Genomic DNA, 13738 nt, shown 5'->3' with positions numbered 1-13738 from the left:
AAGGGGTTGAAGTTGAAGAATGTAAATTCATAATCTAATTCTTTTGTTCTAGGTGGTGGCCAAAAAATACCGCAACTTTGAGATTCCCAAGGAAATGACAGGGATTTGGAGATACCTGACGAATGCTTACAGCAGAGATGAATTCACCAATACCTGTCCTGGAGACAAAGAAATTGAAATAGCTTACAGTGATGTAGCCAAGAGACTCACTAAGTAAACAGCACTTGCAAAAGAGATGACTTCTTGCATATTCCATAACAATGCTTCTAACAGACTGCTCTTTTCATATAAGATAGCAATTTTTTTTGCATGAACTTGCAGTTATTCAAAGTTATGGTGGATAGACCAGGTACAGTAATTACCTAAAGTTTGCAGACTTAATTATAGGCTTGTTTTTCCTTACCTCCTTTCACAGCGAGTTTGAATATCATTAATGCAGTTATGTTAATATTGCACTGGGGTAACTCTAGATTCTTCAGTATGAAGGGTTATCTTGCCCCTACTATTTTTCTTTGCAAACATTTGGTCTCTGTCTATGAATTGGGCTAGAATACTGTCTTGCTATATGGTACAAGGAATATTTATGTATTTTGGAATTTATTGCTTTTCCAGAAGATCTGTACACGATTGTCATATCTGACACATTGAACTGTACCTGCTCGTCTATCCTATTTACATGTAGAAGGGAACTTATTATCCAAAAGAGCCATTTGCAGAATACTTGGAAAAAAAAAAAAAAAAAAATTCTCTTGGATGTGAAATCACAGTAATGGTTGAGAATGGACTCAAATGTGAAGCTTGGATTTGAATGACCTCAGACATCAGGGAAGTTTGAATCTAGGCTTGAGTGCTATAGCAGGAAGCTTGCAGTTCAGAGTTAGTATTTCATTGTGTCTTAAGAGCTTGATAAGATTTAAAAAAAAAAAAAAAAAATTTTTTTTTAATTGGCAACCTACATTTGTCCCGAATTCTGAGTTGCAGCAACTGAATAATTGTCAGGATGCCCTTTACCATCATGAAACTAGAAGAACTGGATGCTTGCCATCTGTTCACCTTAAAAATTGCAAGTGGCTTTCTTTTTGGTGGTTAAGAGCCTTTATTTTGTATAGGTCTTTCTGGTGATATTTACTTACAGAATCTGTGCTGTCATAAACAAAGTACATGTAAACGTTAGCGTCCTAGTTGATAAATAGCTACTGTATATGGTGAATAGCAGTGCAATGATTAGTGATGCAAGACTGAACACTGATAGCTGTTAAAGTGGGAGTCTTTCTGGGAACTTTTTTAAGCTATTTCTTTCCTGAAAAAAGCTAAAGTGACCTTTAAAGATAACATTTGCCTTAAATTATAGTATGCATGTTTTTTCCTGAAAGGAAATCTATTAATTACTCTTGTAAAGAAATGGTGCGTGAAATCCAGTCCTTTACATTGAATTTATCCTAATTGCTTGTCTGTGCACCTGGACTGCAATTTTGCATAATCATAATCATTGCACTACTATACATAATCTTTTTACAGCAACACTGAGGAATAGCACTACAATTTTTTTTAAAAGCAATTTTCAAATATTTCTAAACCAGGGAATAGTTTTCTTGTTTAAAATTAATGATTTTGATGCATGAAAGAAACGGCTAGCTTATTTTTAAAAGACCATCATAAACAACTCCAAAGAATGCTAGACTTATATGCCTATTTTTTTGTAAAGATACTTTTATATTTAACTGATTTTTAGAAGCTGGAAAGTGCTATTCCTGGTAGGTTGTTCTTGGAATATTTAACATTCTGCAATAACATGGAAATGCTCACATAAACACTTTTATACACTAATTTTTTTTGGTAAGCACTGGCTTTATGAAAACCAGCCTGACTTTTCTAAGCATCCTGCTTTTGCTACTTTATATACCCATGAAGTTAGTTTGACATAGAAGAGGTAGAGTAAAAGATCCATATTTGTATACATGGCTTGTGGTGCCTTGTCTTGCCTTCCTGAAGCTAGAATTCCGATATAAAGGCAGTTAGCAATCCTGTTACGTGTCTTTCGAAGACAACCATAGACCCTATTACGATTTATTACAGGGGTGGTTAGGCACAGAAAGAAAATTCTGCAGAGCGACCTGGTTAGGAAAAACTTAACTGTAGCCTTTTAATAATTACTGTATTCTAATGTCACGTTCTCATCCTCAATAAAGTTTCTCAGCCATAATAATCCTCTGTAGGGATTCAGTCTTTGCTACAACGTGACATCTAGAAAAAGGAATGACTTCAGTTTTTGTTAGATAACATTTTAAATGACGCGTAGGGTTAAAAAACCAAACCCAACCCAGCCCTCATTGGTTTGGTGCTCTTCGCCATCGTATAGTTAACCTTTAAAAACAAAAATATAGGAAGCAATGTGATTGTGGGCATAGCTTTGTTAAATTTTTAACTCTACTTTAAAACCTAGATAAGGATGGCCCTTGGAAGTTGTCTGAGGTTGTAGTAATCGGGCCTCACTCCTTTTAAAAGCAAATTAGCCATTGCGTGCATGCTTTAGTACACCAGGCAATTATGTGCGTACGAGCATGAAAAACTTTCGTGCAGTTTTCTATTGTGCGCGCTGCCTGCATATCAATGCACACAAATATTTAACGTGTTAAAATACCAGGCTTGTTGTCTTTTATAGATAATATATTCTCTCTACTTTTTAGGCAATCTTCAGACAGTTGTAATACATTATATTCAGCATTAAGTATTTTAATGATTGTGTCTGAAAGCTTGTAAACAAAGTTAAAGCTTTTGCTGTAACTAATGTATTTCTTATCTCAGTACAACGAAGTATTGAGCGTCGGAGCCTTTCCCTTATAGGTGTAATTCAAATGAGGACCAGGTTAGCAATTTCTGAGGCGGTTACCGTACGATAGCTGTTAACAGTCCTGTGTGAAAGGAGCTGGTATCTTTTAGGCTTCCTATTGCACGGTTCTGTTGCGTTGCGGCAGAAGCTGGCCAGCCTCTTGCTGCCTTCAGCAGAGGCCAGGAATCGAATGGAGAGCGAGCAGCTTTCACCTCTGTAGGTGATCCCTGCGGAACAGCAGTTATAGCTAGGGTGGTGTGTAAAAGGCTTAGCGTCTGGTGTGGGTAGAGCACTTTCATCTGGCCCCAATCACCAGCGCTACATTAATTAAAAAAGCCCTTTCATAACTATGTAAATTCTTGACTTCTGTCAACTTGTTTACAATCTGATCTTTAAATGCATTTTTAATTTCATCAAACAGCAATTAATCTACCCCCTGTTTAAATTTAAAATGATGCTTCTAGCCCCTTCTACAATTTAAAAACAGCAGTTGCCCTTTCAAGTAGGCATTCCAGTTTGCAAGTTGGTTGCATGTATTAGCATGCTGAATAACTTACTTTATTCTCAAGCTGAAATATGCTTAAATTCCCATTAAAACAGGTGACTTGTGTATTTCCTGAACATAAAGGGAAAATCCATCATCTTCACCCTGTTTTGTGTGGGAGAACAGATTATACTATATGCATGATTTTTTTTTTTCCCCTTAACAAAGCTTTCCTTCTTGAAGAGATTCCTTATATGTAAGAGCTGGCTGTTGAATGAGAGGCATGTGAATTCTGAAACAATTTCATGCACCCCAAAGCTTTCCTGTCCATCTGCGATTCGCTGGTGGTCTGTGTAAATGTTCCACATGGACAGTCACAGCCACATAGCTTGTATGTTTGCATTTTCCCATAAAATTGGTGTTTTTTCTGCAATGGGCATGTCTAAACTGATTGAGTAGCATGCAGTTCCATGATAAGAAGAGAGATGTAATCAAGTTTTTATGCTAAAGTAGCAAATTAGCATTTCGTATCAAAGGAGCACAGACATGAATAAATTGAAGATGCTTGAGCCAAACCCACTGATGCCTATCTCGATGTAGAACAAAAAGTGGCTTAGTACAGTCAACTTTTTTTTACTCTTTGCCACTCAGAGTACTATCTGAACACATCCAATTAATATTTTCAGAAGAAGGCTTTATCCCAAGTGAAAAATATTTAATCTGCCTCAGAACCCGTGCCACCAACTATTACATTTTGTTTCTGGAGGGTGTGTGGGGGATGGAAGAATAGTGGAGCAGAATAGCATATCGCGACTCCCAAGACAGGACATCAAGAATTGGAGCATGGTTTGCAGAAATACTTGAAGAGTTGATACAATTTATTGTAGTTTGCTTATGTCTTTCACTCTTTGGAACATCTTTTACAGATATACCAGTATACTGCTGGCAGCTATTGTTAAAAATAAAATTATATTTTCACTACCAAGCAGATCGTTCTCTTATTTCTGAAAGCTACAGTTCTCTCGTGTAAGCTATGATTTGAATGTGGTGTGCTAAACTACAGACAAAACTTTGTAGTAATTATATTCTCAATTTTTGGCCTTCTGTTTTTTTTCAGTGGTGGTGTGATTTAAGGCAGAATATGTGTTGATTCTAACATTATAACTAGCTGTCGTGCCCCTTAAAGTTAAGAACTTCACTTTCTTAAAGTTAAGAACTAGTTGAGAAATACTGAATTCTACAGAAATTATGAAAAGTGTTTTTTTTCTTTTTTTCAGGTTTTAAGTGGAAGCTCTTAAGAACATAAATTTTGGTAGCTTGTTTTTCTGTGGCATACTAGGTTTTCAGAGTTAAACTGTGAAAATTGATTAAAAAGACAAAAAGAAAAAAATCTCATGTTTGGTTCAACTTGCTTCCACCCAGATAACCCACTAGGTAGCCATTTCAGGAGTTGAGACTGAATTGATCCTGTCTATAGAATTTATGGATTTCAGACTCTGCTCTTACTCTGAGTTTCAGCCGTGTTTCCTTACTTTCTTTTGCTTTCAAATATGTCTCAACTAGCTGTGGTAAACACCATACACCTTTGCTTCGAATTTGAGTATGTTAACTAGGTACTAGGTCTTCAGAGTAAAGACCACCAGCCGCTGGTGGAAGTTTTCTTTAAAACTTCCTAAGCATTATCGTGTCAATCTCTTGTCTGTCTTATGAGTGTTTGAGGTGCATCTGGGGTGTGATTTTTGTTTTTGAAAGGAAATTTGTGGGAATCCAGAAGACATTCCTGGAGCCTGTAATCTGGGATGCCATCATCTGAGTTTGAGCATGTGCAGGAAAGTAAGAGACGTGCTTGAAGTAGTGGCAAATCCAGCATTAAACCCTTGGTAGGATTACATACCCCTGTCGCTATATTATTTTACTGACTGCGAGGTTTGTGATCAGAGGTGGGGTCTGCAATAGGAGTTGCAGTTGCCGCCTTTGAGTTTGGTCACGTACTTCCATGAAATGCAACAGGGTGGACCAGAAGGTAATGTAGCACCCGCTTCGTGTGAAGACCACGCTGAAAGGGAGTAGCGTTGAGCTGTGAAGATGATGCTAGTCCTGTGTGGCGAAGGCAATAGTCTTGGGATATGCAATAAGTATTTTGTACAACTGTGATTTGCTGCATGAGCTGCTTTGGACTCGCTAATAACCTTTATATTTTTCACTAGATTTTGTTTTTAAGATATCTCAAGTGACTCCCCAGTCTGGTGTGGAAGGTTCCTCCTGGATGTCCTAGCAAGAAACAGCTGGATTTTGGCTTGAGTGGAAGCTGTGGAGCCCGCTCCCAAACAGTTCTGTGTAGCTGCTGACTGTGAGCAATGGAAAGAATTTAAGAGCTTGTGGGGAGCTAGGTGAGGCTGAATGTTTCATGCTTGTTTCTGGCCAGTGCGTTCTCCCTGTTCTCAGGGACAGCTCTGATCCAGATCATTTTGAACTTGGCTCGAATCCAGGTTTCATAGCTCTGGCTTACCGCTCCAAAACTGTTGCCATGTTCCCAAGGAAAACTAGTCTAGAGATTTGTGATGAATTCCAGTGGTTTAGGATCTGGACTACCTAAACTGTGATAAGTAGTAATTGTGAAAGCAGTCGGTATCTGTTCACCTCATCGCAAGGACAGAGAGCCACGCAGTCTGAGAATTGCAGTGACTACTGCGAAGTGTGTCACCCTTCTCCCGTGTCCTGTCCACCCCTCGACATCAACGTGCCTTAGCTAGACCCCAGTTACGTTTAAGTGATCGTTTTCTTTCCGTTTGTACTCTGCCCTATTCTAAGTGAGCCTAACAAGGTACTGGATGGAAATTGCTGTCGGTCTCTGGTACCAAGGCAGGGGGAGATCTCGTGATCTTGAGCGCTGGTTCACCTTGAGATGTGTTTTTAGTGGCACTAGCCTTGAAGTACTGGCACCTTGTTTGGAAATACTATTTTAGATACTCAGCAACTTATTTTTGTGAAGTTTCACTAAGAAGTTCCTAGAAATAAACTAGCATTATGTTAACAGTGTTCCATTTTTTACGTAGGGCTGTTGCACACATTTCAGAAGATTGCCCTTTTCTGTCTTGGTTCATTCCTTTAGCAATTAACGTGCTTTATCAGAGCTCCAGTTTTTTTATTGCAAAGAGGGTAAAACACACTATTTGCCAAAAGCCTCAGTAATACTAATTGTGCTGTGGAAATTCCAGAAACAGTTTTCTAATTACTTCCTCAACTCAGTTTTCTTATAAACAGCAGCAAAATATGGTAGCTAAAAGGCTGAGGAGACCCTGCAAGTGTCTCTGAGTACTTGCTAGTGTAGGAATAAAGCAATTTGTCAGAGGGTAGCTGGGATTTTTATGGAAGGAAAAAGAAACCTGGACAAACCTTTGTATTTGGTGGAATGGAAAAGGAACTCATTTGACGTGGTTGCCTGAGGGCTTTTGGACACTCATTACAATGAAAGCTAAGTATGAGCTGAATGTCTAAACATTTTTGCTGTCTCTGAAAGTCTCCAGGAGAAAGAGGGTGGATGTAGTGAGTCACTAATGAAGAATATGTTTAACTGCAGTGGTTCCCAAACTCTTCTCAGTGGGTCCAGGAGGCCAAGGAGAGCCTTTGATGGGCTTACATGAAGTGGGGGGTAGCGCTAACAGCATGAATGGCCCGTGAGAAGTTGACTGACCCTTTTAATCACAAACGTTTAGGAACTGCTGCTCGAGGGCTTCACTTTCTTCACTGAATTCTTTCTGCAAAAGCAAGATTCACCTTGAACTGGCGAACAGTTCACACCCAAATGCTTGGTTTTGTGGTGGTCTCCTGAAGTCAGTAGGCATAGCGGTGAGACTTAAAGCAGTTTAATGAAAAAAATGCAGCAACACTGGTAATAACAAAGCTCTTTAGTCTGGGTTAGTACTTTTCCAAGACTGCCAAAAGCGTGTGGTGGCTGAGCAACTTGGGGTCGTGATCGCAGTGTTCAAAAGTAACGAGAGTTTGGGGAGGTAAATTAGTCAAGTGTCATGAGATAATTTCTGAAAAGTATTAACTTAAGGCGACGTAAAGAGCCTGGCTTTTACCTGTGTGTGAGAAACGAAAAGTCCTGGAGGTAAGCAACCCTTCTTCCTGCAGATCCTACTGCACTTGGTCTTGCTAAATCTCTGATGAGCTCCCAAAGCTGATGCTGGATGGTTTCCAGAGCTGGAAAAAGAGAACTCATGATTCTTTGACTCAAGAGAAGAACTGCTGTGTTCTTACCACTGGACAGAGAGATGAAAACAGTTGCTAAACAAAGATCAAACGTGAACTTTATAAATAAACAAACAAAATTGATGCTAAGGGACGTCTCAACTCCTTTGCCTATGGCAAAGGGCTTGGCAGGACCTAGGAGAATGACTTTGTCAGTTTGCACATGGAATTTTTATTTTAAAGAGTCTGATTAAAGTGATACTGCTCCTCTTAATGAGTTTGAAAGTTATGCTGGTGAAAAATCGCCTTCTCCGTCCTTGCATTGGTTGAATGCAGGGTAGAGGAGAAAGCATTTACGGTGTTGAACTCTAGATGTAGAACATGGCAAAGTTTTCAATTACGTGTGATTTTAAAAGCTGGTTGTCAGAAGCTACTGTTCATAGTAAAACCCTCAAAGGCAGCGGGCTTGACAGTGCTGAAGGGGGAGCTCGGGGAACTGCGAGGGCCGCCTGCCTGGCTGCGCAGCAGCGGGTTCTCTGCTCTGGTGCGCGTTTCAAGCCTGTTCCAGTCCTTCCCGTGGGGAAGCTGGGACTGCGGGTCGCAGGAATGGGTTTGCTCAGTAGCTTATAAGAAGCTGGTGGTTGGAGTGGGAGCGGAACCCAGGAGCAGATAGCCATTATTTTTACCTTTTTCCCTTCTCTTGTCAAGTTTGAGGAGCGACATGAGGTGGGAACAGGAGGCTTCTTGGTCAGACTCTTGCCCAATGTACCGACCTCGCAGTCTCGCCTCCCCCTTCCTCTTCCCAGCATTAAGTAACTTCCATCCTTGACAGCTTCTGCTCCTCTTCCTCCTTTGGTTCGATGCCCCTACTGCCTGCTGCAGTCTTTGCTGTGTGACGCTTTCATCTGGATGTGGAGCGCAGCTGCAGCCGGCTCCCGTTTTTAATGGAGCAGCCCACTCCAGCCTCCTGGCAAGGCAGCCAGCCCCGGGCCCGGTAGCCGTGCGCGGCGCGGCGCAGCCTCCTCCCAGAGCAGGGATGCTGTATGTGCGCAGCTTCCCGAGGAGAACGCAAACTCCTGGATGCTCCTGCAGCTGTTGTGGGATGCCAGGCAAAATATGAAGACCCCGGTGTTCTTCCTGAATGATTTACTGCCCGAGGCTTGAGTCTCATCAGGGACTTGCTGCCTTTAAACGCAAAGCAGCAGAGCTGGGCCCCGCGAACAGCCAACAAGTCGAGCTATTGCTCTGTAGCTGCACAATCGTTGGAGGCTGTTTCTGGGGTGAAGTTCTTGTTGGGAAGAATCTAACGAGGGAGAAGGCTGGTCTAGACAGTAGTTCCCTGGACTTCACTCTGGGGGCCATGAGTTCATTTCTAGTCTGCGTTGGGCAAGCTGTTTCCATTTGTAGTGTCTCGGCTTTGCATTCTTAAAGGGGGATTAATTTCCTTTTAAAAGATTTTTGGTGGTGTTTTCCATCTGTAGCTACCAAAGAGGAAACTTAGAGAAGAAAGCATCGCGGGCAGTCATCTCCCTGCGAGACCCAAATGAGACCCTTTGGAGCGCAGAGCTCGGCCGATGCGCTTGGCGGCAGAGCTGGCCTCCGGCCGAGCCGCGGCGTTGCTGCTCCGGGCCTCGTGTCGGGGTGAAGAGGGGAGCCGAGGTTGCTGCGGCAGAGAGGGGTGCTTGAGGACAAGGGCATGTGCCCTGAGGAGATGGGCTTTTATTAGCTCTGCTGGTCGCAGCCACCGCTCTTTATCTGCCGGCTCCCTGAGAATGGAGTTGCATCAGCGTAACAAAGCTGCATACGCGTTGATACCCATTCTGTGGCTTGTAGCTGCATTTTTTTTTTTTCATTTGATCTGGATGGGTTGATCTGTATCCATGGGCTTCTGCTGCGGATACGTTTGTAACAAACCTGAACGATGAAGCTTGCGCTTTCTTCTTGTCGTTCAGGGCACTTGGACAACTTAAACCGCTGTTTGCGTGCCGGCTGGCGTTACCTGTGGCCAATGAGCACGAGAAGCCAGGATGCGCCGTGCAAGGACACAGGGTAGGAAAATGCTGAGAGTTTTTACAGCTCCTGCTTGTGTATGTGGGTTTACGGTGTAGGCAGGCATATGCTGCTTCAGCTACTTCTTAGTTTTAATTTCCTCGGGCAGTATTTCTTATAGGGACTGGGAGTTCCTGTAGTTTGTGTTTTGGGTTTTTTTAAGGCAACGACTGGCTCTCTTGCTGCACCCACTCGCCTAGGAATCAGATACACAACAGCACATGCGCATTTACTGCAGGCATCGTGCAAGGGGGTGGGCGGATTTGAAGTGTTCAGCCTGCGATTTCTTCAGAGGGGTCTAACTAATTTCAGAGCGTTTTCCAGACTCTGAGCTGGAATCAGCTATGCAGTAAAACTCGCCATGGGAAGGAGTGTGAAATAATGCCGCTCCGACCACTGAGTGAATTCTTCTCTGCTAGATTCCTTGAGGAGAGAAATTTTGCACACTTGCAGGCAACTCACAGGATGGAGATTGTCCCTGGTCCCAGCTACCTGCCCTCCAGGCCCAGCGTGTGACAGACCAGTTCAGGTAGTCTAAGGTCCTTCTGTGCTAGTGGGCAGTGAAAGATGCACATGAGCAAACTTTCTCACTGTGTGACTAGCCCACAGGGCAATGCAATCCGTAGATGCTAGTGTGCAAAATCCCTTCTCAGGCTGGCGCTCTCCTTCCCCTCCAGATGAGACTTTCCGTATTGCTCGTTACAGCGGAACTTGCGCAGCTTTCCCATGAAACTTCCTGCTGCAATCTGGATTTTGCAGTGGCTACAGCGTTGGTCTGAGCCAGTCGATAGTTCCTAGTGTCTTTGGGAGGGAAGGGATTTGGGGAAGTCTGGGGTAAGGAGAAAAGTCCTGCTGTGTAATGTGCTGTATGCGATGAGAACCTTGCTGGGAGCAACTGCACGGGGGCTCCTCAGGGCAGAATCCTGCCTGTGAGCCTCGAGAGCCGAGACGCAGGTGCTCGACTGTGGGTCCAAATGGTTAAGCCTGTGCTTAAGGAGGGAGAGGCTCCTGAAAGTGTTGGATGGTTGTAAGAGAAGGATCCCGAGTATCATAACGCGGCTCGATGTATTGGAAGTCTTTGAAGTCTTCTCCTGACATCCATCCCGTACCAGCATCTTTCATCCTTCGCCAGCGCTTCCCCAGCTGAAGCTATTAAAGGGAAACTACAGAAGCCATAAATCCTGGCTGTTAACATCTCCAGTGGTAAGATTTCACAATGAGCCCAAGTTGCTGCAAAAGATAAGAGAAGGCCTTGAAACCGAGGCAAGTTGTGACTGGTTCCCCAGAATAGCTGAGCTTCACAGCTTCGTTGGGGGTCCCTCCAGGTTACTCGCTTTGGGGCGCAGTTGCTGGCTCTGCCGCCGACTCTCCGGGTGCCCTTGTGTGAGTCACCCAGCGCGTGTCTGCACCGTGCAGCGCAGCCTGGAGGAGAGATCCCCGGCTCTGACCTGACCCGAAGGGCTGACGCTGTATCTGGGCTGCTGTATTATAGGTGAAACAGCCCAGCTGCACTGCTGTCCTGCTGCGGTTACGCTGCTTCCAGGGATTGATCGTATTGCGCCCGCGGGGAGCTGAGCTTATAAATGAACCCGTTTCAATGGAGCGCGGGCACATGTCGGGGGCCCCCGTTGCACGTGGAGGGTGGAGTGCCTCTCCCAGAGTTTGCAGAAGGGCCAGGGAGGAATCCGGGAGTCCTGATTCCCCAGGATCCCTGCTTTGGCCACGTTGTCTGGTTGGAGCAGGCGATGAAAGGCAAGGTCTCTTTCTATCTTTACGTGGAGATAGTAGCCGGAAGGCTCCCTGCTTTATCAGGAGCGTTGGTTCAACAGAGGAGAAAAACGCAGCCTGAATTGCCAGACAGCAAATAGGAGCGATTCCTGGGAATGTTTCCTTGAGTGAATGGGAACATTGTTAGTGGGCAAACTGGAATCAATGTTACACTCATAATTTTATTTACACCCTTGCTGTGATCCTGATCTCTGCCCAGCCTAGAGTGCGTATCTGTACAGAGTTCACTTCAGTATAAACACTTGGCTCTGCAGAATGTGTCGGTACATCAAATTGTCTGCCAGGTGCCTTCCTGAATGATTCTTTTCATGGGAGACTTTTTTTTTTTTCTCATGTCTTCTTCACAGCACTAGTCTAGCAAGTCTCTTTTTAGCAGCAGGCCAGGAAGAACTCACGGGTCCATGGGACAAAAAGTCCAGGTACCCCCATGAGAGGGCCAGTGGCATCGTGGCAGAGCAGTCGGAAGGTCTTGGCCCTCTCCGTGTCGGAGGCTCTGTTTTCCCGTTGGCATGGCTTCTTCCCACAGTTCCCACCCGTAGCGGCAGTGGGAGAGAGAAAACCTGCCTCTCGGCGTGCTGGACCTTGTGCTGTGGACGCAGCTGCTCCTGAGCCCTCCGAAGGAAGGAAGGTGGTGGTTACCGTCTCGGGGAAACAGCTTTGGCTGGGGAGCTGTGAGGGAACCTGTCACAGCGTCAGGGCTCAGCAAGGCCCCAAGGTCTTGGTCAGAACGTGGGCTGGGCTCGGAGGGAAAGCAGCAGTGTGGACGCGGAGCAGCTCATGTCACATTTGGCCAATGTCCTCGTATAAACATCTCGGACCTGCAAACCACTCGCTCAGTCCTGCCAGTTTCGTTGGCTTTGCTCTGTGCTCGCTCTCTTCCTCCAGGCATTAAAATGAGTCTCTGAATAATCCTGCTCTTGATTTTCCTGCTCTGAAGTCCTCCCCAGCGTCACCAACTTACTGCCCTTCTGTGGGGAAATTGCCCTCTTGCTCGGGCGGCGCACTGCTCCTCGGGGCCACGCTTTTCCGTTCCCGTCACATGCCGTGCCGCGGGGAGGCTGCGGGCCGCTGGTGTGTGCGGAGGGCAAAGCGGATCCGCTCGCATGCCGGGGAGCTCTTGGATTTGGCACCAACGCCCAGACAAACCCAAGGCTTTGAGGAGGCAAATGCTGCGTCTAGGAATTCAGATCAGCAGCTGTTAGTGAAAACCTCAGTGAGGCAAGAGGCTCTGGAGCTGCTGTTGCCCTCCAGGGATGACTTGGGTCTTTGTCAGGGCGTACGCGTTGCTCGCCCAGACCTTCTTGGAAAAGGAAGCCTCAATATTAGCTACACCGATGAGATCTCTTTTGCTCTTTTTGAGCTGAAAACCAAATCCTCCGTGTTTGCTGCCTTTCCGATTAACTGGGGATAGGATAAGTCCTTCCGGGCACTGCGTTAGTGCCGAGGTGCAAGCAGTGCTTGCCTATCGTTGCTTGCTCCGAGCAGAGGATGTGGATCTTGGGGAATCGGGGCTCCTGGGTCTGCCCCTGGCCCTGAAGTATTGCTTTATCTTCTGTGTGCAAAAGGGGTCCTCAGGGCCCTGGAAAGCCCCGTTAGAGCAACAGCTTAATGAATTGCTGCGAAGCTTCCATTTCTGTGACACCCATGTCTCTTACAACCTCTTAATCTCTGGAACAAGGGAAGGCAGCGGTAGGGGAGATGCACAGGAAGAAGCCCGGGATGAACTGGGAAGATGGAGAGGAGAAAGGAGCCCAGGAGCGCCTGCGTCCTGAGCTGGCGGCTCCGCTGCAGAGCTGTCCTTGCTGGGACACGAGGCAGGCGGTCCCAGATCCCGTGGGAGCCTGCTGCTTTGGGAACACCGCATCGATTAGGGTGGGGAAAGGGCCCTGGGTTTGTTTGCACGGTTTGGCAAGATTTTCCTGGTCCCGAGGAGGAGCGCAGGGCTGTTATGATCCAGCTGGCCTGTGGAGGTCAGCCTCTGCTCGGGGAATCTCCCCGGCAGCTCCCGGGGAGCAGCAGGGTGGCCCAGCTCCTGCCCCTCCGCACCCTGCCCAACCGGGGGGCATCTCTGAGGCTGCTCCTGTCCCCCCACCCAGGGTTTGGTGGCCCTCGCCACCCTCCTGCGACATCCCGCTGCGTTTTCTTAGTGGTCCAGAGGGAAGAATACAGAGACACTGGGGCGTGTTTGACTTCCGGAGAGGTAGAGAATGAAGGAAATGATATGGCCGTAATGCTCTGTTCTGACCCCATTTTAACAGCGTGAGTCCATTTGGGCTTGATCTAGAGAAACGTTTGTCCCCGTGTTCTAGGGTCTGTGCCACGTCTCCAACGTGCTGACCCGCGTCTCGCGCTTCTCAGGATGCAGGTCAGAGATGACCACAGATGGGCATCAG

At 45.6% G+C, this 13738-nt stretch overlaps 1 protein-coding gene across 1 annotated transcript in view; it reads left to right on the top strand.

Annotated features, from left to right (window-relative positions):
* CLIC4 (chloride intracellular channel 4) overlaps window positions 1–4564 on the top strand; it is a 33707-nt gene extending 29143 nt beyond the window's left edge. The window contains exon 6 of the mRNA XM_075721923.1: window positions 53–4564. Coding sequence (XP_075578038.1) covers window positions 53–217 — 165 coding nt within the window. The 3' untranslated portion in view covers window positions 218–4564. The remainder of the gene's footprint in view (window positions 1–52) is intronic.
* Window positions 4565–13738: the final 9174 nt, after the last annotated feature.

Source organism: Pelecanus crispus, chromosome 16, assembly GCF_030463565.1.
Source record: "Pelecanus crispus isolate bPelCri1 chromosome 16, bPelCri1.pri, whole genome shotgun sequence".
Lineage (NCBI taxonomy): Eukaryota > Metazoa > Chordata > Aves > Pelecaniformes > Pelecanidae > Pelecanus > Pelecanus crispus.
The sequence above is the reverse complement of the archived record's forward strand: the minus strand, read 5'-3'. Positions and strand labels throughout refer to the sequence as shown.